General features: G+C 34.8%; 1 protein-coding gene across 1 annotated transcript; it reads left to right on the forward strand.

Annotated features, from left to right (window-relative positions):
- The first annotated feature begins 5,812 nt into the window (after positions 1-5,812).
- Positions 5,813-8,903, forward strand: LOC101882264 (lymphocyte antigen 6F). The gene is made up of 4 exons (XM_087300688.1): positions 5,813-5,907; positions 5,997-6,113; positions 7,056-7,181; positions 8,076-8,903. The coding sequence occupies exons 1-4, from the start codon at positions 5,856-5,858 to the stop codon at positions 8,141-8,143; spliced, it is 363 nt and encodes a 120-aa protein (XP_087156814.1). The 5' UTR covers positions 5,813-5,855; the 3' UTR covers positions 8,144-8,903.
- Positions 8,904-20,753: the final 11,850 nt, after the last annotated feature.

Genomic DNA, 20,753 nt, shown 5'->3' on the forward strand with positions numbered 1-20,753 from the left:
CTTTTTGAGTTTCTTTCTTCTGTTGAACAAAAAATAAGATAATTTGAAGAAAACTAAAAATGTGTAGGGTATAAGTAGACTGTTAGGTTGGGGTTAGTGTAGGCTGACATGTATTTGAAGTTTCTTATAGTCAGTTAAATGTCTTTTGAAGGACTGTTAAATGTCAGTATCAACAGATTTTAAGCAGACTGTCTACTAATACTCAAATGGACCATCAAAATAAAGTGTTACCGATTATTATCCGTAATTACACAATGCTTTTATTTGCATTATTATTCATTTTCTTGTCAGCTTAGTCCCTTTATTAATCCGGGGTCGCCACAGCGGAATGAACCGCCAACTTATCCAGCAAGTTTTTACGCAGCGGATGCCCTTCCAGCCGCAACCCATCTCTGGGAAACATCCACACACACATTCACACACACACTCATACACTACGGACAATTTAGCCTACCCAATTCACCTGTACTGCATGTCTTTGGACTGTGGGGGAAACCGGAGCACCCGGAGGAAACCCACACAAAGGCCTGATGACTATAATATAATTGACTATTCCATGGGGAGTAAAGACACACATGTACATTGAAGTCAGGCTAGCAAAAAAAGCTAAAGCATAAAAATAAAAGTACCTCAGGTATTCAGTGCTGGTTTTGGCGTGTTTGTAAATGCTGGAGGCAATAATGAAATATTGTTCTTTCCACTACACTCACTGCGATGGCTAAATTCACTGTATATATTATGTTATATAATTTACACAAGCTGGATTCACTGGTCAGATTCACTAGAAATGCAGCATACTGAGGACATATATATATATATATATATATATATATATATATATATATATATATATATATATATATATATATATATATTTTTTTTTTTTTATATATATTTTTTTTTTTTACAAAACATTTTTTATATAAAGTTTTCAACATTAGACTCAAAATTAAAACGTTATTTTGTTAGTTTAATTGGTGTCCAACAGTGTGTGGCTTAATTGTAACACGTTTTTACAACTAACCCTGCTGTGTCATGTTTTCCTCTAAACTGGTTCGCAGTCACTGTGTGTTTAACATCTTTCAAAATGGTGCCATCTTTTAGCCTAGAAGAAGGTGATCACAAAAATATATTAGATTTCGCTAACATACTTTCACAGATTATTTTTAAATAAAAAATATCGACTATAATAAAAATACTTTTATGCTGCAAAAATGGTTCCTCCTGTGTTTCTCATGCAAATTTTGCCAAACCTTTTCAATAATTGTCAGGAAGACGTTTGCCAACACTGTGGTGAAAACCTCTGAAGCATGCCATGAGCAAACCCTGAGCAAATACCTTAAAACTCTGTGTTACATTTTACCCCGAGCTACTCTGTGCCCCGCGTTCCACTAACCATTGATTTGCATAGAATTTCACCCCCCCCCACTATAGAAGTAAATGGTTACATGTTTTCAGCTATCTTACATCCTTTTTAGTCCAAGAGAAGAAAAAAACTCAAAATGGTTTGACAACACTTGAGGGAAATTTATATATGTAGTAAGCAAATTAATTTTGGGGTGAACTATCCCTTTAAGGCAGGGGTAGGGAACCTGGCTCGGGAGCCACATGAGGCTCTTTGACCAAACATATGTGGCTCTCCAGATGTCTCTCTTCAATAATATTTTAAAGTTATAAAAATTACAACTGTCACTATCAGTTTTCTATTGAAAATATAATTAAAGTTCCATTTATATTGTATTTCCTACAGCAAAATTAATAAGAACTCAGTTTAAAATAGGAAGACGTTTCAACCAATGCGGCGCTGTGGCTTAACTTGAATCGCGACACCAATAAAAGTCAAGCAACTTACATTTCTATAGCCGCTTTTCCACTATCGTGCTGAATCGTTCTTTAAACAGAACTGTTCCATTCTGTGCCAAACCGGGCCAGACAGCACGGATACGGTTTCATTTTCCACTGTCGTGCTGCGACAAAGCTCTTTAAAACATTACACAAAACGCATCAGTAGTTGCCTTGGTAACGCATGTAAACGGCTCCCTTTGTTCAATTAAAGTTAAATAAGAGCCGAAACTCTTTTTTTTTTTCATAAAAGCAAAAGCAACCATGTGACTAAACACTGTTATGCCGCTCTATCAAATAGGGGTGCTAAATATCGGTACATGTGAACCCTTATTTATTTATATGTTGCGCAGCTCTGGCTAAATTTATTTGGAGGGAAAATTACCAAAATGTAACGTGATGATTGAAAATAATTGGAGGGGAAATAAATAGTATTTAAAATCTCTGAACAAAACAGAAAAATAAACAATGATAAGACAACAATAATAGTGCATTTGCATTATAGTGGCAGAAATATAATTTTGGACAGGCTTTGTCAAAGGTGAGCGGGCACTTTCACTAATAAAAACACAGCACATAAATTATTTCATTTTTAACAATTAATTACATTACACTGCGTTTTTATATCAAAAGTTGATAATGATATAAAATATACTACATTTTGATGGTAAAATTAAACCAATAAAGCGATGGCTGTTATTTGTTTTACTATTCAAACATTAAATAACGAATGCAGCAAGTGAAATAAAAAAACGAATATGAAACAACACATATATAGCAAAATGCTGCTCTATTATCTTTTTATTTTGATCATTTTATTTTTATTATTATTATTATACACACACACACACACACACACACACACACACACACACACACACACACACACACACACACACATATAGTACATTTTTTATATTGCACAAGAGGATTTTTCTTAAAAGTGATGCCTTTCTAATCCATAATTATTTAAATATGAATTTGATTGCTCACTAAGTTTAACAAATCAAAGGTTTAAAATGCTAAAAGACGATATGACTAACCCACATCTGCTAATATTGACATTTAATACATTCAGCAATTAAAGAAACAACCTACTAAATAAACACTGTTAAATACTTTGTAAGTGACACCCACACTGACACAAACACAGATGCAGTCAATCATGCAATGCACACACATACACACGTCTAGCATAAACCAAACATAAACGATATCATGCAACAGTGTGTTCTGCCAAATCATCCGTGTTCATGACATTTTACAAATGTTTCAGATAGTGGCAGTGTCTCTATTCCCTCCATTCAAGTCCATTTAATTAAAATCACCTGAAATACAGCAGCCTAAAGATCTGCAAGTGCAAGTTTATAGTACAGTAAAATTAATGATCCAAGACTATCAGAGATCATTTTAGTTTATTTAGGATTTGATGTCTAATAATGACAGAAGGTGGTGTGCTCAAACACACTCAACTGTTTTTCTTTCTCACAGTAAGGTTATGCAGCTTAAAATAATAAAGCAATTAATACAGCAAGACCTTTTATTTTTAAAGTCTATAGATTTTTACCTTCTTTTAGAAGGACGAGAGGCAAAAAATCATGAAAAAGGTGAACATCTGTTCGCATTTAGAAATTTATTACAATAAAATATATGAAAATTAAATATATGACAAACAAATTCATATTTATTTATGTATTATTTATTTATTGCCAGATTTGCAAGTTATTATGTCTATTTTGTGGCAAAATGGATATACATAAAATATTACATGATAAAAAGAAATTCGTATTACAATAAAAACATTAATTAGACAAATATATAAAATATAAATAAATAAAATTCACAAAAAAATTATTTAAAAAGTTAAATATGAATTTTCAGTTAAATTTTTAATAAATATAAATATTTTCCTGGTGGTCCCTTTTTAAAAATGTCCATCAAAGTACTCTCCTAATAAAAATCTTGTCTAATGGAATTTAAACTTCTACATTCCAACAAAACATGTTTTTTGGTAAGAGCAGCCTGGCAGTAATTATATTTAGGTGGTTCTTCATTATTCAGTAAATATAAATGTGTAATGAGTTCACATTAGTAAAACATGTCATACATGTATCATTCATTCATTCTTCAGCTTAGTCCCTTACTTATCAGGGTCGCCACAGCGGAATGAACCGCCAATTATTCCAGCATATGTTTTATGCAGCGGATACCCTTCCAGCTGCAACCCAGCATTAGGAAACACCCATTCACACTCACATGCTAATTTAGTTTCTTCAATTTATCTATAGCACATATCTTTGGACTGTGGAGGAAACCAGAGCACTCAGAGGAGACTCACGCAAACACAAGGAGAACATGCAAACTCCACAAAGAAATGTCAACCAGAACTCGAAACAGTGACCTTCTTGCTGCGGGCTGACAGTGCTAACCACTTAGCCACCGTGACGCCCATGTTTATGCAACATATATTTCAAAATATTGCGAAAATTACTGCTTTTATATAAACCGGAGCACCCGGAGGAAACCCACGCCAACACAGAGAGAACGTGCAATCTCCACACAGAAACACCAACTGGCCTAGCCGGAGGGTGAATCAGCAACCTTCTGCTGTGAGGAGACGATGCTAACAACTGAGCCACCAAATTTTAAATAAAATATTATAGCCTTTCCTGAATCATTCATGTTCTTAGTTAAGACTTGTTTTTAAAGCAACCCAGTCTCATTCTGAAAATGTACCTCTGTGTACATTTCTGGAGAGTGCCAAATATGTCCCAGGAGGTACGTTTTTTTGCAGTTTTTATTTTTTCGCAAATTCACTAGAGGTCTCTGTGTACACTTTTTGAGATCTCAAATCTCTCTTGCGAGTGCCATTCGTGCCTGCTGTTCTCGTGTAAATTTACCAGAGGTCGCTGTTGACTGACTGTTTGACTGACTGATCGACTGACCCACCGTCCTCCTTCCCTTAACCTAACCAATAGTGTTTTCAAAAGCACTGATTGACCAGTGCCCACCTAATTCCCTAAACCCAGCCGAAAGTACTTCACAGTTGGGTTGGTGTTCCTAGGCTTCTAAGCTTTCCCCTTTGTCCTCCAAATGTGATACCTGTCATTATGGCCAAACAGTTCAGTCTTAGTTCCATCAGACCACAGGACATGTCTCCACAAATGACTCTTTTTCCCAGTGTATTTAGCAAATTGTAATCTGGCTTTTTTGTTGATTCTGGCTTGTTGATTTTCCCTGTTGTCACACAAGGAAGCAGTGCGTTTGAGGTTTTCCTTAAAAACAATTCTACAGTTGTGCCTCCAATTAACTCAAATGTTGTCAATTAGCCAATCAAAAACTTCCAAAACCTTGAAACCATCATCTGAGCTTTTTCAGAGGCAGAGAAATCTTTTTGTATGTAAACTTGATTTTCAAGAAAAGTTTTAACAATTTCTCAAAAAATATCTCTCTCATTATTCTGCTATTAAGCATAACATAAACCAATTTGATAATCCTAACATACCTAAAAGAGAAAAAGTTTAGTCACTAACATCTGACTTTTTAAAAAAACGGTTATGTGCCTTTTATGCAGTGTATGTAAACTTCTGGTTTCAACTGTAAATAGTCTGAATTTTCAATCGATATTTCAGCATGTCATAGACCAGATTAACTAGTGAAAAATGTTTTAACTATTAAGCTAATTATAACGACTTTATGAAACCAATGAAAATACAATGTGAATATTCTTTAAAAGCCCTGTAAACTGTAAATAATAAATAATTATTAACATTTATTTGAAGTGCCCATGATATCAATATAACGAATGTTCATTATTACAGTAAATATTGGATTATTGAAAGTCAGAATTTGTCTAGACTGAGACAACCTTTCAGATGTGACATACAAGCTGCATGCTGTACAACAACAGGAAATATGAATGATATGCAGTTTCCCCTAATAATCCCACCCCTTCACAAAAACAGACATTAAAAAGCAAAGGAAACAGTCATTTCTCATTCTGTCCCTGACACATGATGAATCTGAGAGTGTCTGCTGTTCTTCTTCTGGTTTTTCTCACTAGAGGTAAAAAAAAATGAAACAAGCTTTAATAATAATTATATTTCACACTACATTTTAGCATTTAATAAATAATGAATTTTTTGTGCCCTAAGGAAACTCACTCAAATGCTACGCATGCTTTTCTATGACGGATTCTTGTAATGCAAAAGAGACGACGTGTCCAGAGGGATTCTCCAAATGTTTCAGTACAACAGTGCATGGATCCCTAGGTAAGTCCGTAATAATGTGGAAATCCACTGTAATAATTGACTGTATTAATTGACTGAAATTGGGATTTTTGTGTGGAGTTTGCATGTTTTTCCCGTGCTGGCATGAGTTTCCTCTTGGTGCTCCGGTTTCCCCGACAGTCCAAACACATGCGCTATAGGTGAATTGGATGAACTAAATTGGCTGTAGTGTATGAGTGTGAATGCAAGAGTGTATGGGTGTTTCCCAGTGCTGGGTTGCAGCTAAAAGGGCATCCGCTGCATAATAGCATATGCTGGATAAGTTGGTGCTTCATTCTGCTGTGGCAACCCCTGATAATTAAAGGGACTAAGCTGAAAAGTAAATGAATGAATGTTACAAAAAATATGGGCAATACACTGGTGTCAAGATCACAAGCGATCTAACCAAGAGAGATCGCTAGAAAACATTCACACTCACAGGACTACAAGTCTGCTGGTAAATGGATTACATATTCAGTCATGCAGCACACACACACACCTGCTCCAATTCTCCTGTGATTAGACTTTCACGGCTGAAGCTGCTCTAGGACTGATTAATGGACTATAAGTACTGCTCAAACACAAACACTGTTGGGGAGTCTTGTTATCTGTTCTAGTGACATCACAAAGCGTTTCCTTTGTCTTGCTTTACTGTGTTTTTGATCCTTGCCTTGTTTATTTGTTTAATCCTGTTTGCTGCCTGCCTTTTGACTACGATTCTGGACTGCCTGTATACATCTGTTTGCCCATGTGTGGAACATTGCTGGCCTGACCTCGCTAATAAACCTGCATGTGGATCCTCACCTCCGTTGTCAGTGTCACTCCCCAGGTTACAGATAGATTCAGCAGACAGATTTGTACAGCCCTTGACAACTGAAATGAGGCTTTGAATGAGAAAGGCTTACCTCTGATTTATATTATGAAATTGTGTGTGCTTCTTTACAGGACCTGTTAAGATAGCTAGCACAACTAAACAGTGTGAACGTGAGTGTGAACCTGGGACTGAAAAACTATCAACAGGAGGCACAGTGACCACCAAGTGCTGTGATAGTGATCTCTGCAATGCTGCAGGTATTTACCTTTATCTTTAATGACTTTAAAATGAGAAAATAAAATAAATAATCACAGACTGAAACAAACACAGGTGACTGTCCATGAGAACTGAGCCAAACGGGGCCGGAGTGGGACTCCTTTTCAGCCCTGGAGTTTCAAGCCTCAGACCTGCCCACCTCAGTTCACGACTGACTATATTAAAATAAGGTCATTTCTAATTCAGTTTCTAATGAGACTATTGCATCTTTTTCAAGAAAACAGCTGTTTTACTTCAAATGTTCAACAACCCTAACAGTATTATATGTCTTAACAATAAAAAAGAAAAAAAATAATTAATTACTCATGAGGTTTGAACCTGGGTCGGCGGCTTTGTAACACAACTTGCTGACCACTGGACCACAACAGCTTTTCTCAGTGTAGTGACTCATCTGAGTTACATCATCATTAACCTGCAGGCTGAATCGTGCTCACGAGGCTGCGCAAAAATAGATAAAAAGAGCAGAGCTGCGGCAAAATAATGAACAAAAAGAGTGAGGCTGTGAAAAAAGTGCGACTGCTGAGAGCAACAGAGTCTGGAGCTAGGGACACCGGCCCTCGCGGCCAAAAAACGGCCAATTCTCCCGATTAGCCAATCCGGGCCTGGAGCCAAATATAAAATTTTACTAATAGTATAATAGAATAAGTATAATAATAGACTTGTCTTTCATAATTTTCATAAATAAAAATTTCTAATAAAATAAATTTCTCCTTTTCAAATGGTTGAGTTTGTTATCGCCCATTTATTATAAACAATCAATTTTTTTTGTGTTTGCCTAATATTGTTTGCATTATTTGATTTGAATGCACATGCAATTTTTATTGAGTGTTATTATTATTATAATTTAATCGTAAACTACTCACTGTCTTTTTCAGATGGGATGTACAAGAGAAGTGTCGTCCTGCTGTTGTCTCCTCTGCTCTTTTACTTTCTGTTTCACTGAGTTCAACTGCAGGAGAAAGAAAACCACATCAAACATTATTGTATCATGATTTGAGTATCAAAAATATGCATTTCAATAAAGAGATATGAATCAAAATGTTGTATTAGTTTTATGACCAGTTCAATCAAGGTACATTATTACATCCAAATCAAGCCATCCATCTAAATACAGTCAAGATCGGGCTAGACTGTATATTAACTGCATATTGTGGAGAAAAAGGAATTTATTTTGAGTACTTTTGTATCTTTATTTTGTATTAGATAAAATGTTTAGACTAATAACAGATTAATGAATCTTTTTCTTTTGTATGATTCCATTTATTAACCAAGCATACTTCTTTCTTCTTTATGTGTTGCATACTTTAGAAGGAACTGCTGACAATAGCGAAATAGCAGAATAAGAATAAATATAGTGCGGGGGCTCTTGCTCCAGACTGCTATCAAATTAAAGAGCTGGATGGGTGTAGAAGTTGTGAATAATTTAAGGTACACTTAACTGTTCAGTTCTGGTATGCAGAGAAGGGTTGCAGAAAGAGGAAGTATGTTTGGGGTACAAGAGCCAAAGGACTGCAAAATGACTGATAAGTGATGTTATACCAAAACTCCACCTGTTAATATCAGTGGTGTATATACAGTATATGTATGCTGGAGTCAGTTGTGAACCTCTTGAATGTAATTCTTGTATTGCATTGGTGTAACATAACCTGGAGCTCTGTTATCGAATTATTATTTTGTATCTATTAAATTACTAATATTTTGGCATTGAAGAAAACCCTCTACTGATCTTTTTTTATTGAACACACATGGAATTGGCTTGACATTCCAACAATATATATTTTTACATGCATATACACTGCATAAACATATATAGTTGAAACCAGAAGTTTACATACCCTGTAAAAAAGTCACATATCCATTTAAAAAAAAAGTCAGATGTTATTGTGACTACACTTTTTCTCTTTAAGGTAAGTTTGGATTATCACATTTGTTTCTGTTATGCTTATTTTAATAGCAGAATAACGAGAGAGATATTTTTTTTTTTGAGAAATTGTTAAAACTTTTCTTGAAAGTCAAGTTTACATACAATAAGATTCTTTTGCTTATGAAAAAGCTCAGATGATGGTGTAATGGTTTTGGAAGTCTCTGATTGGCTAATTGACAACATTTGAGTTAATTGGAGGCACAACTGTAGAATAATATTTAAGGAAAACCTCAAATACACTCCTTCCTTGTGTGACAACATGGAAAATCAACAAGCCAGAATCCACAAAAAAGCCAGATTACAGTTTGCTAAATTACACTGGGAAAAAGACTAATGCTTGGAGACATGTCCTGTGGTCTGATGGAACTAAGACTGAACTGTTTGGCCATAATGACCAGTGTTACATTTGGAGGACAAAGTAGAAAGCTTACAAGCCAAGGAACACCATCCCAACAACAATCCAAGAACATTATGTAGAAATACTGAAGCAACATCTCAAGACGTCAGCCAGGAAATTTGGCCACAAATGGGTCTTCCAAACAGACCATGACCCTAAGCATACTGCCAAGTTAGTTAAAATGTGCTTTAAGGACAACAGAGTGAATGTTTTGAAGTGGCCATCACAAAGCCCTGAACTCAATCCTATAGAAAATTTGTGGGCAGAATTGAAAAAGCTTGCGTAAGCAAGACAGCCAACAAATCTGACTCAGTTACAACAAATTCTGTCAAAAATGGGCTCAAATTCCTTCAAACTATTGTAAGAAGCTTGTAGAAGAATACCCAAAACATTTGACCGAAGTTGTACAGTTTAAAAGCAAATAAAAAAATACCAAAGAAAATGTATGTAAACCTTTGACTGTCTAGAAATTAATAAAAAATTCTCTCATTATTCTTGCATTTAGCAAATTTAAATGATTTAGGTAATCCTAACGGACCTTAAATAGTAAACGTTTAGTATGATTTACCATAAGACATTTAAAAAAATGGTTTTGTTCCTTTTTTTTAGAGCGTATGTAAACTTATGGTTTCAACTGTATATGTATGTAATCATGTATATGTAATCACCCTTCGGTGAACTTTTTATTTTTAAGATATTTTAAAACTAGTTTAGGAAATTATTGGTTGGATTTATATATTAAATGGTTGAAATACTTGCATCTAACCACAATGATTATAATCCACAGATGCTCATTTCAGAATTGAAGGTGTCAACCTATAAAATGGACATGTTTATATTTTTACTCATCGACACCCGAGAAAGTCAAATGCTCCTCATTCACTCATCAGACCCTGACGCATACAATGCAAAAATGTAGTCTATAGAAAAGAGTCCTTTTCATGACTGATTTAAACTTTGCATGGTTAAATGAAAACTAAAACTGAGATGATCATAACAATAAATGTGTTGTTCAATGGCCGTTCATGTTAGTAAATATATTAATTAACAAATGCATTGTAAAGTAATGCCAGTAAATTATGTTTATCATTCTGTAGATGTATTGAAAAGGAAAAAATTACTAAAAGTAGTTTTTAAAAAAGTGTGTAGGGGGTAGACCCCTTTAGTCTTAAGAAATATATATATATATATATATATATATATATATATATATATATATATATATATATATATATATATATATATATATATATATATATATATATTGTCACGACCCGGCTCAAAGGCGATGACAAAATTGAAGGGAGGACATACACCAGATGGTTTGGTACCAAAAGTATTTATTTTAACATTAAAGAATAATAAAGTGCTCACTTTAGGTAAGCCAAAATCAAAGATTAACCAAAGCTAAAAGAAACAAAACAAAACAAACAGGAGCAAAAGCACGGCCCCTTCACAAGCCAACACTGCTGGCTTTTATAGAGGGGAACTCAGGTGTTCCCAATTGAGCAGATGAGTCTCTGTCCTTCCCGCTTTCGGCCGATCAGTGGGTTGGTCAAAGAGACTCGTCACACCCCCCCCCTAAAAAGAAAAAGACCAAAGTCTTTTAACATGACATCGAACCCCACAATCCCCCTAAACCTCAGTATGAAGGTCAAACTGGTTCTCCATCCTCAGCTCCCCAACTCCTCCCAGCAACCATGGCGCCTGGGAAGCAATTTAAGAGAGAAATACAGAGACAAAGAGAGAGAAAAACCAATATACAACCTTCGATAACAGTTTAAGCACCTGCTCTAATGTTTTGAGAGCCTTTAATGTGGCAAATATCCAGCAGGTAACCCTGCAAGAACCACCACCTCAATATCGACCTCTGACTGGGGTTTTGTAGTGGATGGAAAAAGCTAAGGATTGTGGCCCGTAAAATCCACCAGAGATCCCTCAGAAGACTCCACATAAACTCCAAGGTGCTGCACACAAACGCATGCATATACACACACAAACGCATGCACGCACGCACACACACACACGCACACACACACACACACACACACACACACACACACACACACACACACACACACACACACACACACACACACACACACACACACACAGACACACACACACACACACACACACAGTTGAAGTCAGAATTATTAGCCCCCCTGAATTATTAGCACCCCTGTTAATTTTTTACCCCCCAATTTCTGTTTAATGGAGAGAAGATTGTTTCAACACATTTCTAAACATAATAGTTTTAATAACTCATTTCTAGTAACTGATTTATGATGACAGTAAATAATATCTTACTAGATATTTTTTCAAGACACTTCTATACAGCTTAAAGAGACATTTAAAGGCTTAACTAGGTTAATAAGGGTAACTAGGCAGGTTAGGGTAATTAGGCAAGTTATTGTATAACGATGGTTTGTTCTGTAGACAGTCAGAAAAAAAAAATTGCTTAAAGAGGCAAATAATTTTGTCCTTAATATGGTGTTTAAAAAATTAATAACTGCTTTTATTCTAGCCAAAATAAAACAAATAAGACTTTCTCCAGAAGAAAAAAATATTATCAGACATACTGTGAAAATTTCCTTGCTCTGTTAAACATTGTTTGGGAAATATTAAAAAAGAAAAAAAAAATTAAAGGGGGGCTAATAATTTTGACTTCAACTGTATTTTTGTGTTTCTTCTTTTTTCTTTTTGATATTGTATCAGGCTAGGTCGCTTATGCTTATGCTAAATAAAATGCTGCTAAATGAGTCCACAAAAAATCCTTCTCAGGAGACAAAGTAACAACAACAACCTAAATTCTTCTTACTAAGTTGAACGATGCAACAATCCTATCAGTGCACATTTACAGAGGAGACCTACAGAAAGTCTGATGTTCATCTCCGATAACCACACACACTCATTTCACAAGAACACACACATACACCCACATCTACCACAAAACTCCAAGTAAAACATTATTGTCTATCTCAAATGTGCATAATGTGCTCCACAGAAATATTTATTGAGAGTGAATAAATGAATTCAAAGCAGAACTACTTAGGTCTAATTTGATTTGTACAGCACCTCCAGTGCACATTTACATTGTTTAACATATGCAGAGAAGACCTACAGAAAATATCTGACTCATCTCTACTCTGACAACCACAGAAGCTCTTTTCACAAAAAGCACACACACACACACATCTAACCACAAATCACCTTGTTCCATCTTAAACCACAAAGATCTGCAGATTTTTACTCTGAGCCTTTGCAAATAATGCCAGGTGTAATTGCCTCATGCTCTCTCTACACACACAGACACACACATCTACATCAATATATATATATAACCACACACACTCATTTCACAAGAACACACACATACACCCACATCTACCACAAAACTCCAAGTAAAACATTATATATATATAAATATATATATATATATATATATATATATATATATATATATATATATATATATATATATATATATATATATATATATATATATATATATATATATATATATATATATATATATATACACATATAGAGAGAGAGAGAGCGAGAGAGAGAGAGAGAGACACACACACACACACACAGTTAATGTTAATATTATTAGCCCTCCAGTAAATTTTTCTAGTTTTTAAATATTTCCCAAATTATGATTGACAGAGCAAGGAAGAAAGCCTGATTTGTTAAATTTCAGCTAGACTAAAAGCAGTTTATACAATGACTTGCCTAATTAGAGTTAGGGTAACTTATAACTTATAGTACATATATATGTATGTTTATATATATATATATATATGTGTGTGTGTGTGTGTGTGTGTAGGTGTATTATAAGTTATAAGTTAGGGTAATTAGCCAAGTGATTGCATAAACTGCTTTTAGTCTAGCTGAAATTTAACAAATCAGGCTTTCTTCCTTGCTCTGTACATACATATATACATACAGTACTGGTGGTGGTGTGGAGAGACCCCCCCTCTCATGATTGTGAAGCGCTTTGGGTGTACGGCCATGCAAAATAAATGCGCTATATAAATACACATTACATTACATACATTACATAGTATAGTGTGGGCCTTCATTTGCAGCCATAACAGCATCAATTGGTCTTGAATGACAGATACAAGTCCTCATGTGGCTAGAAGGATTTTGAGTCATTATTCCTGGAGGTCATTACAGTATGTGATGCTTGTGGAGGAAAGCTTTTCTGACTCTCTCCTCTAAAACACCCCAAAGTGGCTTCATAATATTTAGATCGGGTGACTGTGCAGGTCATGGAAGATGTTCAACTTTACTTTCATGTTCATCAAACCACTCTGTCACCAGTCCTGCTCTGTGTATTGGTGCTTTATCATCCTAATACACAGCACCATCTTTATAATACAATGTTTGAACCATTGGGTCTCCACATGTTCCTCCAGAATGGTTAGGTAGACCTTGGAAGTGACGAACCCATTAGCACAAGTATTGTGCTTAGGGAATGCCATGATATTGAAGCCCAAACCATCACAGATCCACTAGACGCTTCCCTCTGGGCATGCAGCAGTCTGGGTGGTATCCCAGCAAGCAAATTTTGTTTTTAAAAGATGTCTAATAGATGTCTAAACAGTTGTTTTGGCTAAATCAAGGCTAAATTTAGTCTGTCAGAGAAAATCTAATAAACGTCGAAGAATGGGCCACAACTAAACTCAAATAAACAGAAATGAATGACTACACAGTCTAGTCTGTCCATTTGACAACTAGTCTAGTTTTGGGCTATTCTTAGATGTCTATTAGATTTTCACTGACAGCCAAAGTTTAGCCTAAGATGCTTTTTTGTTTGCTGGGACGCTCCTTTGGGGCTTCTCAACACCACAACACTCTCAGATGTGGGACAGACAGTGCAGGTGGATATATCAGAGAGCAATGCATGCTTCAAATTATCCACAGCCCAAGAGGCTGCTGGCACCATTGAAACCGACTTTAGGCATAGGCACGATTAACCAAAGTGTTGGCTATAGACCGATTACCAACCCACGTCACACATGACTTCACACGGGTCCCTGGTTGCAAAAAAAAAAGACAGGCAGCTATAATAAAGATGTTGTGTTGTGAGGTAAGATGTCGAATTCAAAAGTCCAAAAATAAAAAACTTAACTTTTACCATACACCACACTGCTTTAATGCTAACTGCAGACGTCTTTGGCTAAAAGGGAGCTGAATGAAGTGAGGACCTGATTAGAAATGCTGGACTCTGCAGTTCTCATGTCATATCAGGTAAGTTCACGCTATGCTGAATCAAACACATTACTCATTTTTGATTGCAGAAATGATTTCAGCAAAAACTGTTACATATGGTGAAATGAACTGCTGACACTGAATGCTAAGAATGAAACGTGAAAGTGTAAGTTATTAAGGTAAACTTTTATATTCACACATTCATTCAGTGACAACTTGTGACAGGTTTGTGCAGGTTATTTCGATCTGAAAAAACCTGCAAGTGTGACTTGAAAACAACATTAACACTGTTTATTTGACTGTAAACAATGTTGTACTTTGATAGTCATTGGCTGCTAATATGATTTCACTATTTAGAGTTTGCAAATAATAATTTTATGAAATTATATTATTAAGCAGAAAGTCTGAATGTGCGAATATAAAACCAACTTACCTCTATGTATAGGTTCACATACCCTGCTGTACAGGTGTAGTTCGCTGTCAGAAGGCAGTCGCTTTGCGTGTTGGTGATTAATTAGCCAGGCCTTGTATAATGTTAACTCATTCTTCCTTCATTAATGTCTTTCAATTGTCTTTGGCTAGGAAGAACCTCAGCTTTTAGCTCTACATAGTGTTGAATCTGGTCATCATGGAGCATTATTTCTTGCACATGACCACACAGAACAAAATTGTTGGCATCCAAAGACTTGTTGGCCTTTAACTTGTCTCTTGTAAAATCACTTGGAGCTTCATTGAGATTGTATATTTGGGGCTGGATGCTTGGTCATTTCGTCTTATCCAATATTCATTGGGAGGGTGCTATCACAAATGGACCTGTCAGACGAACGACACTTACTTTAACGTAAATTTTGCAGAATAACTGTGCTCATCACTGGGTGACAAGATGTGTATATATATATATATATATATATATATATATATATATATATATATATATATATATATATATATATATATGTATATGTGTGTGTGTGTGTGTGTGTGTGTGTGTGTGTATATATTAGGGATGTAACGGTATCAGAATTTCACGGTACGGTAATACCTCAGTATGAATGTCACAGTACGGTATTTATTGAATCATTTACAGGAAAAAACAAAACTTATGAAAATACTCCAAAAAAGTGCCAAAAGTGTCAATGACATACAAATTAGCCATCTATCTGTAAGCTTTGAAACAGGAACTTCAATTTTAATAACAAAAAATTATTAAACCATGTAAAAAAATAAAGTTTCAATTTAGTATTGTTGAAAACTCATCACATCCAACATTTAATCACACTCAGCCCATCTACCCAGATGAGAGCTCTGCTAGTCAGACTTCTCATCAAGCATCTCCCGCTGGATCTAATCTCACTATATTTATTAAACGGGATATTTCATTTATCTTGTTGTCTTTATCTAACGACATATTCCCTGACTTTGGGCATTGGAATCTATTACTTGTTCTCAGGTAACGTGTTTTGGCAAAAGAGAGGGTATGTTTCGTATTTTCACTGAAATTGAAAGGAGGCAGTTGTTATCGGCTCCGTTTTGTTATAAATATCCACACAGTGAAGATGACGCTCATCTTATGCAGCACGACGCCTCAACATGTCTGCTGTCTAAGTTGCTAATATTAAAATGAAAATAGGCAGTTCCTTAAATCATGTTTACATTTTATTGTTGAGAAAGTGAAACAACGAAGCCAGGGTGATGTGAATGAAGTTATAAAGTACACTGTTCCCTTTGAAGATTTACCCGTGTCCATAGTGTATGTGTGTGAATGAGTGTGTATGAATGTTTCTCCTTCCAGCTGCAACCCATCACTGGGAAACATCCATGCACACTCATTCACACACATACATTAGGAACAATTTAGCCAACCCAAATTCACCTATAGCGCATGTCTTTGGTCTGTGGGGGAAACTGGAGCACCCAGCGGACACCAACACCAACACAGGGAGAACATGCAAACCTATTTTATTTTATTTTATTTTATTTTATTATTTTATTTTATTTTATTTTATTTTATTATTTTATTTTATTTTTTTTATTTTTGGCCAGAACTGTACAAGGGCATTTAAGCAGACAACTTTATTAATTAATATTATATTAAAACACAGTTAACAACACTATTATAAAATATAATAGTGGTTAAATAAAAATGTATAATTGCATTTAGCATTATTTATCAGCAGATGGCAGCAGATTTTCTTTTTATACACTATTAGAAAAGCACGATCAGATCTTTTTGCGTTTGTTCACATTAAACACTACAGCCGTTTTACTCTTTCAAAATCATAACAAGTTGTACTGTAATATTAATAATAATTTATTATTATTAATATTATTATTAATTATAGAATGAAAATATTAATAAAAATAAAACAAAAGCCCTGATGATGATATTGTAAGATTAAATGTGATAATGGGGAAATTACAATACTATATTTTTCTAGATTCTTCCTATTATTTTAACAAGCTGGTATATTTTCAAAACTCGTAATAATTTTATTATCAAATTTTTTGTTTGCATTTCTTCTCAATTAGCTTAATGCGTCCGTGTACCATTTAGTCCAGCTGATCTCACAGGTGGTGCCACTGGCTGGTTCGGGCCCTATGAAAGATTTCAGGTTTTGAGGATGAAATTGAAAAAAAGATCCACAAGTCGAGGATGCAGATGCAAACAATGCTAGACTGCACAACTTCCTGACCACTTCTCATTTCACACAGACACAAACCTCACATCTAAACCACACATTTCCTGACAGGTGTAGTAAAAAATTGTCATGGCAAACCAGACATACACACAAACCAGAAAAAGTTTTAGAGGACAGCAGCATTTACACTTGCTTCCCTTCTCAATCAAACTGACTTGAAATTATGATTGAGAGTCAGATTTGAGGTGGTACGTTGACACAGTGGGTAGCATTGCTGTCTAACAGCAAGAAGGTCACTGGTACGAGCCTCGGCTGGGTCAGTTGACATTTCTGTGTGGAGTATGCATGCTCTCCCCATGTTGGCTTGGGTTTCCTCTGGGTGCTCCAGTTTCCCCCACAGTCCAAACACATGCGCTATAGGTGAATTGGGTAGGCTAAATTGTCTATAGTGTATGTTTGTGCGTGTGAGTCTGTATGAGTGTTTCCCAATGATGGGTTGCAGCTGGAAGGGCATCCGCTGTGTAAAACATATGCTGGATAAGTTGGCGGTTCATTCCGCTGTGGCGACCCCTGATTAATAAAGGTACTAAGCTGAAAATAAAATGAACGAATGAGTCAGAACTTTCATTGAGGTCACTGACATTGAGGTCTTTTAATGTGAAAGTCCGTGCAGGAAACTCTACACTATTTAAATGGTTTACACCTTTATTAGTCTCCCTGTTACATATTATATGCACTTTATATTTAACAAAGTAAAGCATGCCTAATAAAGCCTAAACCAAATCCTAACCCTGCAGTAAATACATGTTGTTAATTACTCAGTAATTCAATGTAAATGACACTAGAACAAAGCACAGTATCAATCTGTAAAATAACAATATGAACATAATATGCTTGTGTTTGCATGTTTGAAAAAAATAAACACAGAAACAAAACAAAAAAACATACACCTAAAATTGCTAATAGACTGATTGAGTAATTTTTTTAACCATGTTAATAATAATAATAATAATAATAATAATATATATATATATATATATATATATATATATATATATATATATATATATATATATATATATATATATATATATATATATATATATATATATATATACACACACACTGTTAACCCTTACGGTAGATTATGCAGTAAATAACTGTAAAATAGCCAGTGTTTTGCTTTAATAAAAGGAAATAGTATTTTACTGTAAAAGGAGTAGAATTTGTATGAAATTGTTAAGTGCAAAGTATAAATTACAGTAATTTACTTTATGTACTCATTACAGAAAGTAACTGACAATAAATAGCAAATTACTATTCAACCATTACTGTCCCATCTTCTCTGACGGTTTATGTTGCTATTTATAGAGACGTGCATTTTAAAGGCAGAAAACAATGATTTAAGCATCACCACACACTCCCACAGGGTGTCTGTCTTATTCTAAACACAAAGGTGTTAGAAAAAGTTTTCAGAAAATGCTGGCCCTTTAAGGGAGCCAGGTGTTTGATTTGTTTCCTGCTGAGTGTGCTCTATTCTCTGTATAGATTCAGATGTAGAGTCTGATATGTTTTAGGCTTTAAATAAGAATCTACAATGAGTAAGTAAAATGTGTTCAAATGTTTTTGAGGGTTTCTAAAATAAGGCTGTGTTTTAAGTTATATTGTTGTTATCTTGAACTGTGTACTTAAAAGCTACATTGTTAGCTAGTTAGCCTCTCCTCATAAAACTTCTCACATTACTTTTGTTTAAGTATATGTATTTATTGGATATTGCATACTGCCATAATGTACAGATGCTAACAGTTTTATGTATCTTTCTGGCAACTAAGCCAAAATTAAATTCCATCATCTCAGTAAGGTAACATGTGCACAGAAATCATCACAGGGAATCACAAAAACATATAAAACACATAGCCATCCACACACAAAAGCTCCACTGTCAGGTCCCAGGTTGTGAGTTTGTTGCTAAGTATTTTTAGCGCTGTGTTTCCTCCAATGAATTTATATTAGAAACAATAGAAAATTTTGTTGTCATGAGATTTTTTTAATGTAAATAATAATTAAACCAATAAAAGATTGGATCCTTTGGTTTTTCGGTGTTGCTGACTTTTATTTTGGTTTTTAATAATTATTTTAAACTTTTTATTGAGAGTTGACACATTTTTTAATTATTTAAAAATGTAAAATATATATATTTTTTTCATGGTCAGCATGGAAAACTGGAGAACTGCAGCGCAGCAGAGTTTAGCTCCCACCCTGCTTCAACATTACCTGTAGATTTCTAACAAGCCCTAATTAGTTTGATCAGGTGTGTTTAATTAGAGTTACAGCTTAAAGTCCCGGTCACACTGCATTTTTCTCCCTACAGACTTCCATTCATACGCATGTGAGTACTGCAGACCTGGAATGATAGCTCATGCGACAAATTTCATAATTTGCAGCATTGGAAAGTTCAAGCTTGGAGAACTCTGACCTGCAAAATCACATCATGTGATTGCTTGAGACCAATCAAAGATCAAAACATGACCTCTCTGGTTTGCTTTTTAATCTCTAATTATTTTGTTTAATTCCACTCCTCGCTTTGTTTAATTCCACTTCGCAGTGCCATATGACAGAATTTTGCATGCTCAAATGTTAGTGTGACCGCAGCCTTACTGTGCAAACCTGTAATATGTAAGACAATATTTATATCTGCTGATTTCTTAATTTTGTTACACATTTTCTGTTATTTATTTGTTTGGTGCCAAAACAATAAAATAAATTTGTCTGAAAATTGTTATGCCTTCTATTTTTAAATAACAGCTAAAAATACTGATTAATTTTAGTAACACTACAATAACTATAAATGACATACTATTAATGTGTATGCAGTATAATGCTGTGATTTGTAACACTACAGTACAGTAATTAACTGTACACAGTTTCCAGTTAGTTACCACTGCTGCTCTATTACAGTAATTAACTGGCAACACTGTTGCCAGCTACTCACTGTAATGGTTCAGTTACAGTAAATAACTGGCACTGTTGCCAGTTACTTACTGTAACCAAACTTTTACAGTGAGTAGCTGGCAACAGCGTTGCCAGTATTCTACTGTAAAAAAACCCCGGTAAGGTCTAACAGTGTGTGTGTGTGTGTGTGTGTATATATATATATATATATATATATATATATATATATATATATATATATATATATATATATATATATATATATATATACAGTTTCTGTCTTTCTGTTATGTTTTATGGATGCACGCAGTGTCTAAACCGTAAATATTGTGCATCTGTCGCATTTATAATTGTACTGTATTTTCAAGAGAGACTAAAGGTAGCATCATGTTTGTTTTGCAGCTTACTGATGTTCAGA

This window comes from Danio rerio, chromosome 21 (assembly GCF_052040795.2).
Source record: "Danio rerio strain M-AB ecotype USA chromosome 21, GRCz13ab, whole genome shotgun sequence".
NCBI classification, from domain to species: Eukaryota; Metazoa; Chordata; class Actinopteri; order Cypriniformes; family Danionidae; genus Danio; species Danio rerio.

What these genes read in the sequence shown, in the direction of transcription:
- LOC101882264 (XM_087300688.1), top strand. Translation starts at nt 5,856, where the DNA reads ATGATGAATCTGAGAGTGTCTGCTGTTCTTCTTCTGGTTTTTCTCACT. An exon ending in AACAGTGCATGGATCCCTAG is followed by an intron (nt 6,114 to 7,055) that starts GTAAGTCCGTAA and finishes GCTTCTTTACAG; the next exon opens with GACCTGTTAAGATAGCTAGC. An exon ending in TGATCTCTGCAATGCTGCAG is followed by an intron (nt 7,182 to 8,075) that starts GTATTTACCTTT and finishes TGTCTTTTTCAG; the next exon opens with ATGGGATGTACAAGAGAAGT.